The 23,197-nt window shown below is 41.0% G+C and overlaps 1 protein-coding gene across 4 annotated transcripts in view; it reads right to left on the bottom strand.

Annotated features, from left to right (window-relative positions):
• TLE1 (TLE family member 1, transcriptional corepressor) overlaps window positions 1-11,859 on the bottom strand; it is a 72,218-nt gene extending 60,359 nt beyond the window's left edge. The window contains exons 1-4 of one of the 4 annotated variants that reach the window (XM_090130864.1): window positions 11,151-11,859; window positions 10,817-10,917; window positions 9,430-9,493; window positions 9,294-9,338 (exon numbers count right to left, since the gene is read on the bottom strand). In XM_090130864.1, the coding sequence (XP_089986990.1) occupies window positions 9,294-9,338; window positions 9,430-9,493; window positions 10,817-10,917; window positions 11,151-11,174 (234 nt within the window). In that variant the 5' untranslated portion in view covers window positions 11,175-11,859. The remainder of the gene's footprint in view (window positions 1-9,293; window positions 9,339-9,429; window positions 9,494-10,816; window positions 10,918-11,150) is intronic. The other 3 variants (XM_090130865.1, XM_031602395.2, XM_031602396.2) reach the window with 3 other exon arrangements.
• Window positions 11,860-23,197: the final 11,338 nt, after the last annotated feature.

Genomic DNA, 23,197 nt, shown 5'->3' with positions numbered 1-23,197 from the left:
TGGGCTAGTGAAAACGTTGCAAAACCTGTAAGTGTCAGGCAGAAAGAAAACTACATAGAAAAGGACAATACCTGACAAAGAGAAAACGGCTAGTGAAAGAGCAAAGATAGACTGGCTTTATTCAACTGTTCAAGTTCAAGGCATTAAAATGCCTCTCAACCAGGTAAAGCAGGAAGACAAACTACAACTCGTATCAATTTTACAACAGTAAGTAATATATGAACCAAGTAACTTCCAACAACGTCAGTCCTCTATGGCTAAGTAACTTCCAACAACGTCAGTCCTCTATGGCTAAGTAACTTCCAACAACGTCAGTCCTCTATGGCTAAGTAACTTCCAACAAAGTCAGTCCTCTATGGCTAAGTAACTTCCAACAAAGTCAGTCCTCTATGGCTAAGTAACTTCCAACAACGTCAATCCTCTATGGCTAAGTAACCTCCAACAATGCCAGTCCTCTATGGCTAAGTAACCTCCAACAATGCCAGTCCTCTATGGCTAAGTAACCTCCAACAATGCCAGTCCTCTATGGCTAAGTAACCTCCAACAATGCCAGTCCTCTATGGCTAAGTAACACAGGTACTCTACCTTCTTCACTAAGAATTTTACACTAGTAGTGTAGCATTGTTAGGAACAACGCAAACAGCACAGTTCTAGTAGAACTGCACAAGAATGTGCAGAACTGCTTGATGATTAAACCAGGTATCAAGACTTAAGAAGTTCTGCATAGATGACAGGAGTGGTATTTTTTAACATTTGCACCAGTGAGCATAAAAATCTCCTTACCTGCCCTGATCCTTAATTTACAAATAGTTGCAAAGAAATGTGTAACATGCTACGGGAAAGATTCAGAACTAACTTTGCAGTGGAAGAAAAAAAGAAAAAAAAGACTAGTAAAAACAAAAAGGATTGGCATAAAGAGCCATAGCATACTTAGATAGGAGCAAAAAGTAAGGACACAAGAGGCCAGAAAAGCAATCAACCTTTCAGTCACAGAGAATCAGAAGTTGTTTTGCAGTACGCTGCTAGTAAAAGGCTGCCACCACAGTCAACAGTGAGCTAAGCAAGTCTTCTGTGCTACTCAGGGCAGTGATTCCACCCCTGGAGTATACTATGTATATTTTGAGCACTGCTCTTCATCAGGGCAAAACCACTTAAAAAATGAATATTAGGCTACAATGGTCCACAAAGAGCTTCTGGAAGGAAAGGGAACAATCGCCGTTTCCTATCCATGGGGACAAAAATGCACAGGAAAAAAAAAAAAAAAGACTAAAACTGGAAAAGGGGGTGCAACTGAAAAAGCACTAAAGCACTTCAGTCACAGAAAAGCACTGTTACCCAGACAGTCTGAGAGTGGCTACTGTTGCTAATCTTCAGCAGCAGATCAGACAAGCACCCTGTCAGAAATGGCACTGCTACAACTGATTCTCCTAGGTCAGAAGGAGGTGCCAAGTCCTCCCTGGAACTGCCACCTGACAGTGTCTATTTCAGCATGATGAGAAAGTTTAAAGGCTTCCTGTAGGTCTTGTTTAAAAAAAAAAAAAAAATTTTTTTTTTTCTTTTCTTAGCTTGCAATTTATGTCCCTTATTTGAGACAGCTAGATATCTGCAAAATAATGGCTGGCAACCTTACGATCAGTTACAAAGCAGAAATCCAGGATGACCTTATACTCAGACTCAAGACTTGTATAAAGAAAAAAAAAAGTGATAAACATTTCAATAGAAAACAAAACAAAAGCACATTTTGTTGTAAATGGAAACTGCTATGGCAAAACCACAAAAGAACAATCTATTTATTATTTTTCCCAAGAAAATATAGGTTTTCTCTGTCCTCCCTGAGATTTAATTCAAACTTTTGCACTTAAAGAGGTTGAGATCACTATGTAATGAAATAAAGAGCACAGCAACTCAGGGGGTTTGGCATATTTAAAAACAACTTCATAAATAAGCAAATTGCCACAGATAATTAAAACTATCCACTTTCAGATGTCCTTTGCTTTTCTTGACCCGACAGAAGTATGTTTTCTTAGTATTAATACCTAATCTAGATGCAGTCAAACTAGCATACACATTTTTGCTCACTTCTCCAAAACTGAAAGCTATCTTTTTGTTTTTGCTTACTAATCCATAGAGAAGCCTCTAAAATGGCAAAAACAGGGATGGCAGCATTTTGTTCTCTAAATCAATTTTATCCTCAGCCATCAACTAGATGTTCCAGCACAGAGAAAGAACAGTCCTTCCCTTCTAATTCAAAAATCCATACTACCATTGCCCTTGCAAACTGCTAAACAAGCAGTATCGGCAATTCACTTGTGTTCTGTAATATATTTACTACAAATCCCAATGGCTTGCCTCCTAATGCAGTTTTCTATTGTGTCTGTTCTTGTCAATACCCTGACTGGTCACCTTACAAGTAAGTTACTTTGACTGACTGTTTACACAGACATCAGAAATCTTCAAGATTAAAAAAAAAAAAAAAGATGAAAATGAAGAAAAATCCACGCTGGGTGAGGGAAGGCAGAGGGACCACCACCATCAACACACCAACAACAAAAGAACAGCACCAAACACAAATGTATCTGTTTTCTGTTACGTGACCACACAGCCTAAAAGGCTAGCTAGGTCTTCCGATCACTTATACAGTACAAGATACTTCCAGATAAGCAACCCTGACAGATAACCCACCAAACAGCTCTCGAAGAACTTTAATTTGTAATTTAATCATCTGTGTTAATTTGTTCATGCCTCTGAAGAACATAAAGAAAAGGTGAAAGCAACTCAGTCAATTCCCAATTAGAGATTGCTGGCTTCTGAAACGCTATTCAATTTATCATTAGCCACAAAACACTATTATCATTATAAAAACTTCAAAGAAACCTACCAAACTGATTAATTTTCTGAACAGTTTTCTCAGCACACTGAAAGTATATTCGGTAATACTAGGATTGCTAACAACTAAAATAATCCTCTACAGAACTTTATAAAATAAAGCTATAATTCTTTTTCTATTCCACTTATATTTAAGCATACTGGCAATATGTTTCTAAGAGAAACCAATAGTATTTCCATTTGTTCATGCAAAAAAAAAAAAAGAAAAAAGAAAAGAAGAGAAAGGAACCCATCATGTGCTGCACCAAATACAGAGGAAAAAAAAAAAAGTTAAAAGAAATTTCATCACTATGCCTTCTTTTACAATAAATGACTTCAGGAAAAAAAAAAAAAAAAAAAACACCTCATTTTTAAAACCTAGTCAGATTTGAAGTAGAGCTCACACAGGCAATGTTTTCATAAGTTCTAACCTACCCTTCAATTGCCTCTGGCACAATGCCATAAACAGATAAATAATTATCAAAAAATAGGAAACAGGCAAGGGAAAACCATCAACTCTTGCAAAAAAAAAAAAAAAAAAAAAAAAGGAATGTCAGCAGTAGTATCTCAGGGACTTTTACTGCAGTCTGGTTTATGAGTATGCTCAGCAACACCGTGTGCAGAAGACAGCACAGTGAGTAAGAACATTAGTTCCACAAGAGGATTCAAAATAGAAACAATGACATAGAGAAGAACTGCAAAGCAGCCTTACAAGCTGAAGAGGGCAGTTAAACAGTGTAATTACACAACTTAGACACACTCATAGGCACACCAGGAGCAACCACCCCTAGCCTCAGTATAAATTGATGGAGCCAACATTGTTCATGAGCAAGAATTCAAATGTGAGCAAATCAGAGAGGTGATACCAACAGTTCAGAATTTGTTGGTAGCCAAGGAAAGAAATCAAATATTGAGAACTTTTCTAAAGAAAAAAAAAAATACAGAAAACAATTATGTCATTACATAAATCTCTGGTTTGCCTAAACCCTGACAACTGCATTTAGTTCTTGTGCCCTTATTTCAGTGGAGTAGACTGAAAGTGAGGAAAAATTAAAAAAAAAAAAAAAAAAAAAAAAAAAAAAAAAAAAAAAGCAAAGGCATATCAGATGATCAAGCTATTGAACAACTTGTATTTTCACAAACTGACTACCCAATGTGAAAGTGAGTCACAAACAATACTCACAAAGGTCTAAAATTCTAACTGCATGGAAAAGGCAACTAGACACCAATTACATGCATTTGCTGAGAACTAAGGGTCATCAAACAAAGATAACATCACAAATGAAGTTTCTTCATCCCCAGCCTCTAACTTCCTCCCCCCCAAAATCAACACAACTGCCTCACTTATCTTGCACCCACAACAGCTTCCTCCCCACACAATGGCAAAAAAACCCACTACAAGGAAGTTTTACATAAGAGGACAAGTTGAACACCCATCAGCTTCACACTCTCGATGATGAGAATGAAATGGTTAAGAATATAAAAACTGCTGATCAAGAAAAATCAATTCTTCCCCTTTTTGTTTCAGTTTGTTAATAAAGACGACTAACTGGAGCACAGAGCAAGTAACTGATGACAGTGAGAAGGGGAAGCTGAGTATATAGTTACAGTGTAAACACAGCTGTCATTATATATTCTCAACTCTTATATTCAGTGGAATGACAACATCATTAGCTTTACTGAATGTTGTTATCATTTTTAAATTAATAAGTACTGTGGAGTCTTCTGATAAGTGCAAGTTAACATAATGTTGTTTTTAGATGCCCTGAGTGTATATGCCAGCGGTGACCTACCCACAAATCCAGAAGATACTATCTTCCATTTTGCACAGAAGGTGAAATGTAATTTTAACCCTTTGCTACAAAACTAAAATTGCTGAAAGGCAATTCAAATACTCAGCCTGATTTGTATTACAAATAGCAGAAAGAGGTGTTTACCTTTCACCCCAGAACCCACTGTGAGAGAAGAGCCTTTCATTCCTTTTCCACTCCCTGCTCCCAAAAATACCAACTTTTTTTTTTTATTAAAAAACCCACAAACTTGCTTGAGCCAATCCATAATGTACAATAACAGAAATTTAGCAAATTAAGTTCTAGCACTACAAAGGGATTTTGACATCATCAAAAAAAGAGATTCTCCTTTCCCTGAATGATTTTGCGATGAACCTGAAATCTGGCAGACCCATTCCAAAATGCAAGATGATCTGACAGTATTTAACATATGTAGAGTGTTTAAACTGTGACATACTTTTTGATTAAGTTGTATATTAATTGGCATAATAGATATTATCTGACAATACGATTATCTAAAAGCCACATGGAGACATACTTCACACAGTGCCCTGAATCTGTCAGATAACTCCTTAATGTCAGTCTAAAGCTTGAATGTAGTTTTAAAGTTGAGAAAGTTGAGCTCATTTCTTTAGGCTTTCCTCCTTATTTAGGAACTGTAGTTGTAGCTTAAATGGTTATACTGGTGGTACAACTGTAAACACTTAGAAATCCAGTATTTCTAGAATAAATACAACTGTAGAGGGAAAAATATGTCCCAGTCAATCTTATTTTCTCTTTTAAAATTAAACCAGGTGGCAGATCCAACTGTAAAACCTTCTTGAAATACTCAGTGCATCATCAAAACCTTTAGGATTCATGACGTTTTTCATTATAGTAATTAAAATGCAAGTAGAAAAAAAAGAAAAAAATTAATTTATCTTTAAATCCCTTTCAACAGCACAGCCACCCTACTCAGAAGCTGTAGAGAGCTAACTAAGCTTCTTAATTCCCTTCTATTTAACCTACTCCTGAAGACTGATGTTCTAATGAGATACCAGTAGAAGATTCAGTCCTTGAACAAAGAGCATTAGAAATGATTTCATAAAACATTCTGGACTAAAACAGACATTTAATTGCTGCACAACTGGTTAGCATAATGCAGTTTAGGAGTTTGTATACTTTGCTATAGGAGGCAAAGTACTGAATGACGTGCCTGCCTCAAGGCAGGTCACAAAGATCACAATAACCCACCCAAAGAGAAGGAAAAACCAGCTGTCACCTTTGGGATTGCAGACACTCAAATACTGTAGCTGTTTATACAGTCTGTCAGTTAGTTCAGCAGTGATGATTTTTTCTTTCTTTGGCTGCCTGCCACTGAACAAGAGCTAATCTTGCACCTGAACAATCTAGGCATTAAACACACAGGAAACCTTATCTCTCAACTTATGACAGAAGATGACAGGGCAGCACCTCTTTATTTTCAGCATCTCTCTCTAATAGCCAAGGGCAATAACCCTTCAAGTACAGTGGGACTTTTAACAGCCAAAAGACTCTACATCTTGGCACTAGCAGTTGACACATCTGCTTTTCCAGTCACAGATGTCACAGTCGGAAAATCTGTATGTCTTCAGTTTCTCTCATCTGTTAATGCAATCCATGACACACATGAAAATGATACCTGAATCAATCCCACCTATCCTAGCAAATCCTCAAATTTGTTTCTGTTTCAGAGACAGTAATGTTAATCATTAACTATATACACCTTAGCTCTGAAAACAGTACAAAAAAACCCAGGCAAAACATCCTCTTAAGAATTAACCTTTGAGATTCTTATAAAAACAGAAACAAACCAAGAAAACACAAACCAGCCACGAGTATGTCAATGATTATTTCCTGATCTGTATTCAGCCAGCAAGCTCACATGCATCAGCAGTACCTGGGTTTAAGCATATTGTCACAAAGTTAAACACTACAAAGAGCCAAAGCTAAAGCTGTGAAGAAAGCCTTCGTGCAGCCATTCATTGACACAAATGCACTGTATTCAAGTTGAAAACTGCCGTACAGCTGCTTTTGTTTGGCCTCAGTCGAATCTGCATATAGCAACATTCAAGTCCTGTTTTAGCCAAATTATAATCATAATAGATTACAGAATTAAATGAAAAGTTTAGTAACTGACACAACTGCATCAGCACAAGAAATCAACTTTTTCATCAGCAGGCAGACTACAACCACTTCCTTTAACCGAAGTGACCCCCACCTTCCACAGTGATATGGACAGCACACTGCACAAGCTAACACCGCTGCAGTGCGATTTTTTCATTTTCGAATCAGCAACCCAAGCACTCTGAAAGGCTTCACACACGGTGCATACAGCATCCACATAGAAGGTAGGCTTTAAGAACATAAAAGCTTGTTCAGTGGAAAGTTTCCCCATCACTGCATTTTTCAGTAACAAAGATGTTGTCAGAAATGACAATTTTTCATGTCCCCTGATGATGCCTTGCTAGCATTTGGTTATAAGCCATAAAGCAGGAATAATTTCAGCCTGTCAGAAGTCTAGCTAATGCCCAGTTTCCCCCTAGAGAGAATTCCTGTCAAACGTAATGAGAGCTCCAAAGGCCCTCTCTACAACATAATGAGCACTTAGGCCATGCTGGTGATCAGCCAGCAAAAAGCATCAATTTGAGCCTGGCTACACCCTTGGGGCTAGACGTCACCAGTTTTAATAAGAATTATGATTACTATCTGACAAAAGCCTCCTCAGAACTTATCGTTAGAAGTAGAAATTCAGAAGAATGTCATTGGTGTTTTTTTGTTTTTTTTTTTTTTTTTGGTTTGCTTTTTTGTCTTCTTACCATTAGACCACCTAGATACTGAATTCTAACAGCACGAGGCAACCTTAGTGCAGGCATCTAAATCTTTAACGTGAAAGGTGCTATTTTTTTTTCCAGAATTCCTCAACAAGCATAGTAAACGCATAGCATCTAAAACTCATAACCAAGAAAAACTATTTATCCCTTCAAATGCTTTTTCTTTCCTTAACAGCACACAGGGAGTAAGTGTGCTCTGTTCTTCTCCACCAGAATCAATGCAGATGTAATAGTCTGCCATAAATCTTAAAAGCTTCCCAAGTATCACTGCATACCGGGTAGATAATTATAGTTGCCATATATACAGAGCATTAAACCTTTGCAATGCACAGATGTTAAGGTCAAAGTGGAAACCTCAGTTCTGAGGCTCTTTAATCTCATGGGCTTAATTGATTTTACTTAAAGTTAATTCCTTGTACGTTTACTGAAGTCACCTGACTTTGTCAAGATCTTATGAAGATAACATCCATTTTGCATCAAATCAACCCCTGTATGGACACTGGCTTCCTCACAAGTTATTTATTCTGAGCTTTACAACAGAAACCCAAGAATCGAGATCAAGTGGATAAAGAGGATAAAAAGTTATCTCACTGAGAAAGAATCATTCTTTTAACACAGACTGGACAAAAACACACTACAGCACAGAACCAAGTTACCCACCACTCCTACTGTTCTATTTGCCTATTCAGTGCATTGTTTCAAAACAACTAGGCTGTCTAACATCCCTGCTTTTACCAGCACTTTGGATTCAAACAAGTGTAACTCTAAAAAACACTGTGGAACACTAGCCTAGCTTTGCAAACAAAGTTACCAAGGAACCACCATACCACCTCACCAAATACAATATTTTTAAGTGAAAACAAAATAAAAATCAAAGAGTTCAGAGTTACAAAAGAAGAATTCTACTCTGCAGTTCACTTACTTAATGAAAGTCTTTGAATATACTGAAGATCCGAAGCCTGAACTAATCAATTTACTCGCTATGCCCTAACCGGTCATCCATGCTCTTTAATTTAATGAAACAAGAATTTTAGATGAAATAGCACATACACTTCAAGAAAGAGTTGTATTGTTGCACTTTGAAATGTGTCCAACTGTGCAACTTCATCTAATGATAATTTTTTTAAGAGGCCATCGATTTCTGAAAGACTTATTGTACCAGCATCTTGATGAAAAAGTGAATGTCAGCATATCTACAGAATACTTACACCCTACCATTAAAGCTTTATTTGGCAGACAATGACTACTTAGTTGAGGGTCCTCTGGGCTGAGCAGTCATTAAGTTTTCTTCTCTTATGAGGTCTTTAGTGTCTTGTTCTACTTCAGCACTCTTTTTATTCACCATTATAGTAGTTGTAAGTGTGAATTTTATGGGAACTTGAAAATTCATAGTCATAACTTGTGCTTTCCAAGTCACTAACCTTTTCATACTTTTAAATGGCAAGTACTGGAGCAACTGTCACTACACATGCTACAAAGTCATCATCAAAGGCTCCTTCCTACCAGCAACAAAACAGAAACACATAAGCACTGAATTAAACTTTTAAAAACAGAGACGAGACCTTTCCTACCTCTTACATCACCTTTCAGGACCAATAGCAAGACAGCTGTGTCACTCAGCCTAACCTACACCACACTTGACAGTAGGTAGGCATAGGTCTGCTAATCACAGCTACAATCAGTCTATTCAGACATGCAACGCAGTCATCTGAATACAAACACAGCAGCCACATTTAAACACAGATTGATTGCAGATTTTTGTGGTTTAGAAAACAAAATGCCTTACCTGTTTGTGCATTTCAATGTTTAATCCATATGACATTTCATAATACTGCAAATAAAGGAGCATGTATTATTTTTTATAATGGCTTGCATTGTATTATAAGATATTTACTGAAATAAAGACAAACAAGCAAACTTACCATCACATAGTGCCTCTGCATTTCTGTCTTCTCACTTGCCAGTTTCTCACATTCCAATTTAAGGCTACAAAATAGATCACACTTCAATGTAACTACTATGTCATTTGTTTTGACACCTTTATTTGTGTTTTGACAAAAACAGCTAATTAAAAAACCTCATAACTCACATGCAAACAGAGAGATAAAGGCTTAATTCAAACTTTAAACACAAGGGCTAAGCAGGAAATTAAGAAGGTATTTCATGATGCAGCCTGAGAGCTGCAGCTGCCTCCTACGCAGACAGGCAAAGGACATTGACTGTTGGGCTGTGTCAGAATCAGACATTCTCCAAAGTTCCAAAGTTCCTCTGAGCAGCCAGAAGTATTTCTTCACTTGTGACATTCAGAGTCAAAGCCAAACGGCACCATTTGTGGTTAGAATTACATCTCGGGCATATCTGCAACTCCTAACCTCCAGGCGTCTCCAGCTTGGGTTATCTTGCCTGCAGCTGGACAGTGGTAACTCTGACCGCCATTTGCTAGCAAGTTTGTTTTCAGAAAAGTTGTCTGTCTCATCACAAACGTCGCTTTAACGACTCTGACTCAGCAAAGCAAAAGCAGCAACATTCCCTTTGTTGTTTTTTGTTTGATTGTTGTTTTTTGTTTGATTTTTTTTTTGTTTGATTGTTTTTTTGTTTTTTTTTTGTTGTTGTTGTTGTTGTTTTTTGGGTTTTTTTAGGGCCACCAGAAAGCATCCTATGGAACAGATGCTGTGGAAAGCAGCCTTTTTCACTTATAGTTGCAATACCAAATGCTCAGTTTATACTTAATTTCTAACCGACAGCTCAGGCAAATCAACAATCTCAAGTGAGAATCAAACTAGTGTGGGAAAAGGGAGCTCCAGTCATAGCCGGCTGACTTCCAGCATAGAAAGTAATAGATCTTCTATCCCTATCCAGACCGCTCAGGTGCAAGGGAGTACCGAATCGAGAGACAAAAGCCTCTTATTGCCAAACAGTCTCTGCAAGCAGGAATCCACTCCTTTCGGGGCTCCAGCACCAAAGCACCGTGCAGCGCCGCGCGCCGAAGTGCACCTCGCGACTTCAGCAGACTGACGCTTAACTCCGCGCTACAAAGTTGCCGTCCTCCCGGCTCTTTTATCACCGCACGTCGGTGTCGGATTCACCTTAGCGTGAACACAGCAAGGAACGGAGGAGGGCTCTTCCTCCACCACCCTCCCGCCCCTCACCCCGGGCCCGGCCGCCTCCAGCCGCGCTCCCGCCCGAGGGCCCCGCGCCGCCCCGGCCCCGCACGCCATCGCCTGGACGCGGCCGCTCGCTGCAACCCCGCGTCCAGGGCGGGAGGAGCGGATCGGAGCGGCTCCCCGGCGCGACCCCAGCGCCGCTCACCTGTGGTACTGAGCCTGGAGGAATTGGAACTCCTCCTTGATGCGGTCCAGCGACTCCGGGATAGTGAATTTGAAGGGCTGCCCCGCAGCCTGGTGCGGCGCCTGGTGCGGACAGACCGGGAGAGAGAGGCACGGTCAGAACGCGCGGACGGGGCGGGACGCAACGAGGGTCCGTCCCGCCGCCCGCCCCGTTCCTGCCGCGACCCCAGCCCCAGCCCTTTACTCCCGCCGACTCCCGCAGCGGAGCGGCCCGGCTCCTCCCCGCCGCTTCCCGCACCTCGAGGCGGAAAGTGACCGCCGCACGCAGGGCCGGTCCCGCCCGGCGCCGTACTCACGGGGTGCCGGCTCTGCGGGAACATGTCTCCGAACGCGCCTCACACCCTCCGCGGCGCTCAGTGCTCCCGCCGCGGGGCCATCGTCCGGCCGCGGCCGCTCTGTCGCGGTAGCTCCGTGAGACGGGACGGTCGACGCGAGTCGCGAGGGCGAGCGGCTCTCTAGTGGGCTCCGGGAGGGGCCGTCAGAGCGAGAGGGGCGGGCGAGAAGCCTCCGGAGGCGGCCGCGCTGCTCCCGACCGCCGGCGGCTCATGGGGCGGCCGGAGCGGGGCTCCGCGGGGGGCGGGCGCGGGGCGGCCCCGCGGCGACGGAGACGGCACAACAAAGGGCGTGGAGCGCCCGCTCCGCGCAGGATCAAGCGGACGACGGCCTCTGGCACCGGGCGGCTCCGCGCCTCAGCAGCACGCGGCGCATCGCGATCTCCTCCCCATCCTCGTCCTCCTCTTCGCCGTCGCTCTCCTCGTCCCGGCGCTGCCCCGCCGAGGTGAAGTTCCGCCCGGTCGAGGAGCGCGGCCTGGCCGTGCCCCGCTCCGCGCAGGGATGCGGAGGAGCGGAGCGCGGCAGCCCCGCGGGATGCGCTCGGCGGGACGGGAACGGCCGGGCCGGGCGGGATGCACCGTGCTCGCCGCGCCGTTTGCATTAACACGCGGTTTCACACTCCTCCGGCTAACCAGCCACCCGGCCCCTCCCACAGCGCTCAGCGCGGGGGGAGAGACGGCGGTAGCAGCCAGTCGCCGGCCTCTGCACCAACGTGGGTGCGTGACGCGTGCGGCGCCGCGAGCCAGTGGAACGAGAGCAGCTCCGTCCGCCTCTCGGCCTTTCGCTGGGAAGCGTTTCTGGCGGATCGGCGGGAACCCTCCGTGCCGTCCAATGGGAGGGCGCCGAGTGCAGGGAGGAGGGGAAGGTCTGTGGGAAGGGGAGCGGAGAGGCTGAGTTGTCAGTCAAAGTAACGTGGGGCTGCTTCTCGCCTAGCACGCGGCGCCTGCGCGCATGGGGTCGGTGGTGCTGCGGAGCAGGGAGGCAGAGCGGTGCTGGCCGCCAGGGGCGGTGCGCGGTGCGCGGTGCGCGGTGCGAAGGTCCGGAATGGGGCGTCGTGAGGCTGGAGGACGCCTCGGAGCTTTATACGGGGTGGCTGCGGGACGCGCTGTACCATTGCCCCTTGGATGCTTCTCATGTGTACTTGCAGCTGTGTAAGGAGCCCGAAGTTTGGAGCTTGTTAGGAAACCTGACGCGAGGTACCGGGATAGGAGCTTGTGCACAGTGCTGTGCCGTGCGCAGTTCTGTGTCAGAATGACCAAAGGAAAAGGACGTGGAACCGCTCAGCGCACTCGGGCTGAAAGCTGCACTCACCCTGAGGCTGCGGGGCTCTGGGAGCGGACTCTGCATCACCTGCCCGTGTCCTGCCGGGCCCGCGGGCCTGTGGGCACCCATGTGTGTATGTGTGTGGGTATGTTTAGATAATGTGCATGAGCATGCACATTTGTGAATACATAAATAAGTACAGATACACGAGGACTGTTCTTCACTGTTTTTAAGACGAGAGTGAAAATGCCTTTACTGTAAGGTGGTGCTTCCCAAGGTGGGGATGTAAACCTGTCTGGCACTCCACATGCATAATTGGAGCTCCTCCTCATGAGTTCTTTTCCCAGCTCTTCCCCTACTGCCTTGGACAAGCCAGTTCACCACTCTGCTCATGGCATTGGAAAGCTTAATTAATTAGTGCTTATGAAGTGCTCAGATCCTCAGATGAAAGTTACCATAAATATGAAGGCCATTATTATATACTTTGTGTGTACCTAGCAGCTATGGAGTCTGTAATAATGTAGCACTTGCCTAACTTTGGCTGTACTTTGTTTAACCTGCTGGCACAAGTTGTTAATGAGATATTAACAGACATGACATTAAAACAACACTGTGTTTTGGAACATAAACAGAAGGTTGTGTTTTGTTTTGTTTTTTAATAATTGCTCACCAACATGAAAGTTGAAATGCCTTGTAATCTTTATTTGTCATCATTAAAATGTCCAAGGCATGTTGTAACAGAGAAGAAAATCTCTGTTTTCCTGATTTCTTTTAACAAGTGCTTTTTACCCCCTTCAATCCTAGAATCAATCACTTAAGGGCATTTTGAATCTTCTCCATCATAAACAAGACAGAAAAGCTGCAAGAGCATCAGTGGTATCAAACAAAATTTTCTTTTTTTCCAAGTGTTTTCCAACTGACATTACATAGCATCAGCAGTAATCAACACTATCTGATAATTACGTAATTTTTTCTTTGGCATCATTAGCTGATGGAAGCACAAAAAAAATAATCCTTTTTGTTAGATAGGTATAAATCTGGATTATTCCCAGAAAACGTAACATCCTTATTCATGGCAGCACACAATAACTATGCCAGGGAAAAATAGGCCAAAATTTGGCCAAGCATGTTGTAAAGAGCTTTGTTTGACTCAAGGTAGTATTTTATGCCAGACTATTATGCCATGGTACTGTAATTACCCTACAGTTTTCAAACTGAATTACAAACAATTGTTCTTAAATCATTATGCTGTGTTTTTTTTTAAAAAAAAGTACAGTAAGATTGCCCATCCCAATCCTTCTGATTAACCTTCAGTTCTGCTCTGCTGTTTGAACCAATTCTTTTTCACTGTGGCGATTTTAACATCTTGTTCTTACCTCCTGTATCAGAAGGCATAATCCTGTATTGACCATGTACTGAAAATTCACACTGAAAGCAGCTGGAGACTTGAGTAAAAAAAGAGCAGTATCAGATCCAAAATCTAGTTTGAGTATACTGAAAGGGGTTGAGATGTAGTATCTGCTCCTGAGGGAAATGACTTATTGTCTGACTTTCAATTTATCATAGTGTTGGTTGTTTTTTTTTTTTTTTTTTTTTCTTCTTCTTCACTTTTAACAATACTATTTACAAGCAATATTTTTCAAAATCCCCCCAAATGGCACACATGATAATAATGTTGATGGTCTTAATCATCAAGATTTTGTAGGTAGGACTGGGGAAAAATTTAGTAAATTTATTATTTATCTCACTGTTTTACCTGTGTAGTCAGAGCAACATCAGTGTAAAAAGCAATTACAAAATTCAATAGATTTTATGTTCCTAAGTTTGATATTGAGAGATTGTTGTTTTTTTTCAACCAAAAGAGAACCAGAGAATGCCTTTTAAAATGATGCATATGTGCATGGTGGGAAGAGGTCTGTTCTATTTTTGCCCTTTTCAGTGTCAGAACAGTACAGGTGGAATACAATAGCATCTGAGTCACATAGTGTACAGGACAGAGTAATGAGCAAACTGTACAGCTGGAAGAATAATAATTACTATGAGGGCATGCAAAACAATATCACTTCTAAAATATTTCTTTATTTATGGAGTGTAAATGATATGAGCAGGGTAAAGCAGTTTCATTTCTAATTATTCTCTATCTTTTGGCTAATAGCCATTACATACTCTCTTTGTAATTTGATTTCTTTTTAATTAGTAGTTTTCCTTGTAGGCAAGAACATTCAGAAAGTTGCAGAAGGTCATTTTACCACTGTGTCTGTATTCACTCCCTCCTCCCATTCTTTCACCCTTAAAAATTTCCCGAGTTGAACTTAAAAAAAATAAGTCAGTAGCAGATCGTGCAGCAGTAAAACCTCAAATAAAATCCAATCCAAAGAATCCCTTGTGGTTTCGCACAATATGGTAAAATTAGAGATTGCAGGAAACCAACAAAATTAAACTGGCAACATTTGAAGAGAAATGACCAGGCTTTATGAAAATGACACATTGACTGGCCAGCGTGTTTTTTTATTGACAATTTCTTTGTTGAGGCATAGATCAAAGAAACTTGCATATGTTTTCATTTTGTTCTAAGTCTAACTAGAAAATTACATCCAGATGTTTAATAGGCATTCTGTTGGTTTTTCTGCATTGATTAGATATGTTGGTACTGTTTGCTTACAAGTGTAGCCGGATCATTAGCTAATGCAAAGAAATGTTTGCAGCAAGTTGCTAATTAGGTCTTTTGGAAACACTCCATACTCAGCAACAATTTGTACGGTGGCCAGAAAAACTTGCAGTACTTGAGAAGTCGCCTTCCCTTCTGTGTCTGGGAAAAAAAACCGTCAGTCGCTTTCCCTAATCTTCCTTCGCCTACAGGGATTGCAGCCCGATCCCAATGGGTTGAAGTGCAAATAAATTAGAAAGAGACCACACATGCATGTGCATGCACACACACACTAATCTGTTCTTTCAGACAAAATGCAGTTGCACAGTCTTAGAGAAAGCTAACCAAAATGGAGTGTTTAAAGCTAAAACGTGATAAATTCTCAACCTTCATGTTATCAAATACACAACGTTTTTGAGCATACTTTAGAGACAGATGGGGAAGCCCTCTATGATAAATGAGTGTACTTGAATTCATTACTGTAGCACTTATAATTAAAGTAGCTCTTTCACAACTTTGCTGCTTCTGCAGGGTGCTTCCAGATGAAGCACAGGAGAGGTGTGTGCTGATGGGTGGTGGGGGATAAGGGTGTGGAGCTTCTTTCATCTTCCATGCTTTGTTAAGTCTGAAAACAGGCCAGATCTACTACCTGTTTACAATATCCTCTAAGACATTGCTTTAGGCTTTGTGGCTCTGGCCTGATAACCTTGGTGCCATGTCACCTTTTTAAAGCTGTTGGGCTGTGCGAGCAGCCTCCCTAGTGTGTGTGTGGGGAAGGTGGGGGTGGTTCCCCATCCTATCATCACAGGAAATCACTGTCTTGAGTCAATGGCAATACTGAATTAGAAGGGATGTCTCAGTGATAGATTTGGGCCTCGTTCTGTGCATGTTGGCTGTGAGTGACACATGTAAAATGTGTGTTATTAATAACATAGCTTTCCAAACATAGGAGACTGAATTTTACTGTCTTTTTGAGGAGTTACCTGAAAAGAAATGATGTAACAGAAATGCAGTTAGCCATTTCACTTCAGTGGAGTACTCATACATAACACAACTGCAGTGAATAGTACACACTATGTTTATCTTTGACTTGCAAAATCCTAAAACTTTTCCAAGATGTTATGGTACCCCAAATGGTGTCTTCTGATATTGACGATAGGCTGATTTTTTTCCTAAGCTGTCAACATCTTAGAAATAAACAGAGCACCAACACTCACAAACATAAATACCACTGAGACAACACATTGTGGAAATGTTGCTTCTACAGCATCTATTCCAGTGAGCACAGGAAGTTTCAAATCAGAAGGAAAAGGACTATTTGAAATAGGAAAAATTGCTACCAGGTATGCTGCATTTCAAGGTTAGAAGAGTTAACCACTTGGTCCTGCAGGGGTACTGCAGGAGCCCTGCCATTTACCCTAATGTCTGTTCTCCATACACAAAAGTAATATTCCTGAGGAGTTGTTTAAGTATAGATGTTATGCAGAAGTATTCTGTACAGAATCATGACTACGTTAGTCAACAGGAATTTGATTCAACTGGAAGTTGTCATGGCAGCTGTTGCTCTAATACTTCTGCCTCAATCCTTCAGAATTTGAGTTCTTGTCTACACTGAGGTTATAAGCCTCATATAAGCTGCTCTCGTACCAGCTTTCTGCTCCAGACCTCATATTTCAGTGTGGTGGAGTCTAGATGAGAGCAGATTGTGCTATCCTGCTGTCTCTCCATAATGCTGATGTTGTAATGCACTGGCATGCCAGTGCCACAACATCTGTGGAGATGCTCTTCCAGCACTTGTTGGTGGCACGGAGGCAAGTGGTCCATTCCCAACTTTCCCCATGTTGTCAAAACTTTTGGGCTCCCACATTTTTGTGGTAATTAGTTTACCAGTATATCTTTTGGGATCCGATGTGAAGCTGAAAGATTCAAGAAAAGTGTTGCTGGACAAGGATAGTGATGGCAGGAGATCTGGGGAGAAGAGTGATGTGCAGAGGGAGTATTTCAGCACCAACTTAACAAAACTTTCCTTGGGGAAGGGGGAGAGAGCCAGGGGGAAAGGGAGGATGACAGAAAACAGCAAGAACAAAACAAAACAAAACAAAACAGATAAACAAACAAACAAACAAAAAAAACAACACTTGAACTTCAAGCCAAATTGCAGTTACTGCTACTCACAGCATAAACAAAAAATAAAAAAGTGCCTCTTTCCTCCAGCACTGTCTACTTCTCTTCTTCTCCTCCTGCTCTGAACTTTCTGCTCTTCCTTTTCACCTTCAGTGCAGGTTCTCAGATTCTGACTCAGGCAGCAAATATGTTACCACAACCATGATCATTAACAGAACATATCCATTATCCAAAAAGTGAAATCATAAATTCTGCTGTTTGACATACACTTAGAACTATCTCTAATATGGCTCAGTAAATGCTCAGATGAAACATCCACCAAAAATAATTATATTGCAACTATTGATATTAACTGATACACTTGTGAGGTTTGTAATTAATCAGTGGCATTAAAGGTATAAAAACAGTATAAAGAAGAGGAAATATGGATACAACTCTTGCAATCTGATTTATATATTGAAGTCTTTAACCAGTCAATAAGCAGTCTACCCAAGAAAAGCATGATACGATTACACAGACAGCAGAGTAACCATACACAAATAATCCAAATATCTCCACATTTACCAGTTAGAAAATAGGATGAGGAGAGAAATTAGTACTGGTTGTTGAGAAAAGAGCTGCCAAAGTCCTTTAAACAACTTCCTTTGTGAAAACACAGGCCTAATGAGTACAGTGTAGATAGGCTGTTGCTGCTGAATTGCTTAGGTGAGGGTGGAAGAACTGGAAGAACTCTGGGGTCTATGTTCTGCTCTAGCCTTGCTGCCTACTAATGTATGGGTGCATAAGCAGGTGCTTGGCTGCTGTCTAGGCTCAGGAACACACAGAAGAAAATCTTTATGTTACATGACTCACAAGCATAGACCAGGAGAATGCCTGTGCCCTGAATCTGGCACTGTGTTGTGCTTTGGGAATGAATTAGATCACGAAATCATTACATCTTCATTCAGTTTGAGATAAAACAGTTTGCAAAACTCATCAGTGCAAACCATGAAAGGCATGGAGTAAGCAGTAAAGGCATGCAGATGTGCAGATGCACCTTTTAGTGTAATTATCTATTAAGTGTTCCTATATTGCCTACATGGGAAGATAGCTGTTAAGTGTCAGTATTTTGCTTTCGAATTAAGGTATTTCACTCAAATGAGAGAGAGATGATTAGTCCTCTGAAGCTGGTTCAAGCCGAGAGCACTTATTGTAGAGCTCTCTACATCTGTGAGTGAGATGTCCTTGAAAGGCAAAAACTGTATTTGGGGACTTATAGAAGCCCCTGGCTGCATGAACTATTATTAATGAGATCCCACAAAGCTGGTCCCCTTTTCTTGGAGTAAAAAGAAAAAAGAAAATAGTTGTTGCTTCATAGCATATTGACAAAATGCCTTTTTTTTTTTTTTTTTTTTTTTTTTCCTACCTTTCTTTTGTTTTTGGCTTAACAAAGCAACGGAATGTTCATGTAAGGAAAAGAAGAATCAGGTAAAAATTTACAGATATTTTCTATGTGCACTTATAGGGCAAATTCTACTGTCTTGCAAAACAAGTCAGAAAATGCCACTTAATTTTCAAGAGGAAAGTATGACATACAGTGAGGGTAGTTACTTCCATTCATATCCCTTAAAAATACTGAGGTTCTTGATGCATTTAATTAATCTATAAAGCTTCAATCATTTTATTTTCATCCTTTCCTTATGAGCTTAATTCTTCCTGTGTTTCTTATAAATTTTTATACATACTTATGTAGACAGATGCCTGAAAGTCTATTGCAATTTTCCATTTAAATGAGTAGATTTTTGTCTATTTTTTTTTTTTTTTAATCATGTACTCTGATTTGAACTAGAGAATTGCACAATTTCTTTTCATATATTGTCAATTCCACTTAAAAAGCAAATTAGTGTGAGGAGAAAAAAAAAAAGTAATTACAGTTTGCTGTTCAACCTAAGGTCTGTCATAGGCTGAGATAAGATCTGTAGTGAGAGAAAAGGCCATCTTCTAAACAGCTCTCTTTAAGTGGTTCACACAGGGCTCCTGCTGAACTGGCCAGATGGTGCAGACAAGGTCACACATGTTTTTAAATAATTTTTGAATATTGATTGGTTGTCTCCCTGCTAGCCAGCCAAACCACAAGGCAAATTCTGAATCCTCAGTTGAACAAAGCTCCCAAAAGCAAATTACTGAACAAAGCCTGGCACATTTTGTCCCTATGTTTGAAAACAATAGGAACAAGAACTGAATTTCCCAACTTACTACTGACCCAAGCCAAAAGACACCTCACAAAAGGCCACACGAGTGGAGCAGTTCATACAAGCAAGGGGGGTTGCAGCACAGAGCTAGTTGTCTTCCAGAGATTTGCTTTGAATGCAGGCTGCTAGGTGTAACACAGCTGTAACACCTGTCTCCCTATTCCTGCCCCATACGTTACCCTACATTATTTAACTAACTGTGTAGGTATTTGGTAGGTCCCACTGACTCATCTGGGGTAGAATTTCATCCCAGGTGTCTGACACCTCTAGTAAAATAATCTGAACATCCTAAGACATGCTGTGAGTTTTCCTACTTCAGATATGTAATGTGGACATTCTGGGCTCTTCAGTTCAAGAAAGATGGGCAAATACTGGGAAGAGTCCAGTGGAGGGCTGAAAAAATGATTAGGGGCTTGAAGTATCTCCCTTGTGAGGTGAGATCCGGAGCTGTTCAGCACAGAAAAGAGTAAGTGGGGATCTTATCAGTGTTTATAAATATCTAGAGGACAGGAGCCAAATGGATGGCGCCAGGCCCTTGTCAACAGTACCCAGCAACTGAATGAAGAGGAACGTGCACAAACTGGAATACAGGAAGTCCCATACAAACATAAGGAAAACCTTTAGTTTGAGAGTGACAGATCATGGGAAGGGGCTGCCTAGAGAGATTCTGAAGTCCTGTTCTCTGGAGATATTCAAGACCCACCTGGATTCTTTCCTCTAGGAAACCTGCTGTAGCAGATGCTCACCAGAGGTCCATTCCAATCCCAATGACTGTGATTCTGTGAAAAGAAAAAGCCACTACCCAGAATCACCCATCTTATCCAAACTGTCAAGAATAAATTTCTTCGTAAACAAACTGAAGTTTGTTTAAGAAGAAGTATTTATCCCTCCTTTCCAGTCTTTCTTACTTTAAAGTCTTTCATAATTTTGCTGCCTGGTTAGTACATATGGGACTTGTTGCTTACTTGCATTAAGTGCTGTGATACAATACAATAGAATAGAATACAATATAAGAAAATATCAGCTTCTGTATAAATACAAAAAAATGCATCTTTCTACCAGATTTGCTTAGATTTAATTACTATTTTTAATGCCATGGAATTTTTAACTCCTAAAGGAAATGTAATTTTAGAATTAGATATCTTCTCATCAGTCAGCTGAGTACTTTGGCAGTGTTTCAATGCGTTGTTATATCATTGCAAGAAGTTGAAAATCTGGAGTAAATCACCAGTAAAAGCAAAGGAAAAGATGATTTGTATAGTAAGTATTCAAAGAGCATGAGGCTTGTTTCTTGATTGTTTTGGTACTAAGCATCAGGAAGTTATTTTATACGTACATACATATGTTACTCCAAAAATAATGTCTCCTATTTATTTCCATGGAAAGTACAACAGATATGAAGAACAAAATAACGCTATTTAATAAAGCAGATTCTTACCTAAAAATGACTCCTTTTCAACAGTCACTGCCATTAGCCAATTTGCATAAATGAGCTGATTAAATCAGGTGCTCTTTATTGCGTGATGTGACAGTTATGCATAGCCATCTAGAACATGGCTTATTTTACATATCAGCGTTCTCAGAGCTGAAGTACACCACCCACTACTGCACTGCACTCACATCCACTGTTTGGTGCTCATAAATGTTCAGCAGGCATCAATGAATGTCAGTGGGTTCTGTTTCTTCTGCATGGAGGAACTGAATTCCACATCTTCATTTTTATATGCAACTCCATGTCAGGCACCATTCTGCCTGTTTGCCATCTGTCATGTGGCAGCAAAATGTAATGGAACATTGGTGGAAAGGTTCAATTTTTATTGCCATACCACCTCTGATGTCATGGGCCAACTTCATAAAATAGGAAACATTACTTTTGGAGCAGTCCTCATATATATTGGTAATACACAGACACAGACACATACACGTACGATCAAGCAGTTTGTGAAATATGTATCTCATGAACATCATGAGGCCACGACTGATCAGTTCATAGGCATGGTTTTCAATGAATCTGAAGCTGTGGGAAAAGAGGACCTGACTCACATGAGTAAAAAGTTGAGTTCATGTGGTCATTAGTGAAAAATCAGGACAAAGTGACCTCAAATTTTTTTCCATCCCTCTTCAAAATACTATTTAAAATGAATATAGAATGTTTAAAATGTTGCCAATAGATGCCAGGGAATGCAGGTGTCTTCTGGTTTCAACATTTTATACTTTCCATTCTCCATCATAAACAACAAACTGCAAGTGGCAACTGAGAAAGTGTTAAAACACATGGGAGGCATGGGACTCACGTTGATAAATGCAAACAGCCTGCCTGAAGGAACACCACTTTCATTAGATCATCTATTTTTTAATGTGTCTTTCTATGAAAACAGACATATTACTGTAGCTTTTACCACAAAATCAGTACTTTTAGAATATATTTAAATGAAACTGTAAGTATCTGTTAATAGGCTAAGAATAGAGAGAAAAAAAAAATCTCTGTTCTACACACCATTGATTTAGTTCCCATTTGCATTATGCCTGCTGGAAGAAGGAAAAAGAGGTGCTACAACTGGGTGTACTAAAAAGTTAGGTCTTGCTCTGCAGCAGCCGTACACCAAAATGAAAGTCAGTGGATGCATTCGGGGAATCCAGCAACTTCCACCACAGTATATTCATCTGGTTTTATGAAAGAGTAAGGGAGCCAGTCAGTACAGAGATGGTGCTGTTTAATTCATTTAACCGTCTTAGTTTGGTCTCGCAATGGCATCACTGTGTGAAGATTTGTTGTTGATGGCAGTGTTTTTTGTTTGTTTGTTTGTTTTTAATGTGTCAATTACATCAATGTATTTCTGTTATCCAGCTCTATTTCATTCAGTCTTTTAGCTCCAGGTTGAAAAAGATTTTTGGCTTGATGTCCAACCCACTTATTGTAAAGGGAAGTGAGAAAGTTTCTGTTAAGCAAGACAAAAAATAGACATTTTTTCACTGCATTAAAAGTTTTTAAATTCAAATTTGCTTTTTTGTCTGTCTGGATGAAAGACTTTGTTGGTATGTCACCACTTAAAACTTACTTTTTACTTAAATCTACATGTGCCAGAGATATAAGAAAGAAGATTTAGTCAGTTATTAATCATTTTTATTTGCATGTAGGCTGGGCCCAGTCCTTCCCTGTCAGCTTTTTGCTCATCAGTATCTGAATATCTGAGTGGTCCCTGTTACATAGTATAGGTCTGGGTATATGTCTAGAGGTTCTTTTCAGCTTAGTAAGAGCTTAAAGATTCAGCAGCTGTTAAATGCCAAGTAAGCTCTTCTTTTGCTGTGAAAAGAAAAATTCTGTAATTCAGAAGTGAACTAGGAGGATTCCAGTTATAATATCTGTAGGTGCTGGAGGCTATTAAAGGGAAGCAGTTACTTAATCAAAATTACCTTTTATCCCCTTTGATCTCCCCTTCCCTTCCCTTCCCTTCCCTTCCCTTCCCTTCCCTTCCCTTCCCTTCCCTTCCCTTCCCTTCCCTTCCCTTCCCTTCCCTTCCCTTCCCTTCCCTTCCCTTCCCTTCCCTTCCCTTCCCTTCCCTTCCCTTCCCTTCCCTTCCCTTCCCTTCCCCTCCCCCCTCCCCTTCCCTTCCCTTCCCCTCCCCTCCCCCCCTCCCCTCCCCCTCCTCCCCTCCCCCCCTCCCCTCCCCTCCCCCCCTCCCCTCCCCTCCCCTCCTCTCCCCTCCCCTTCCTTTCCCTTCACTTTTTCTTCTCTTCTAAGATA

Source organism: Phasianus colchicus, chromosome Z (assembly GCF_987193195.1).
Source record: "Phasianus colchicus chromosome Z, bPhaCol1.hap1.1, whole genome shotgun sequence".
Classification (NCBI taxonomy): domain Eukaryota; kingdom Metazoa; phylum Chordata; class Aves; order Galliformes; family Phasianidae; genus Phasianus; species Phasianus colchicus.
The sequence above is the reverse complement of the archived record's forward strand: the minus strand, read 5'-3'. Positions and strand labels throughout refer to the sequence as shown.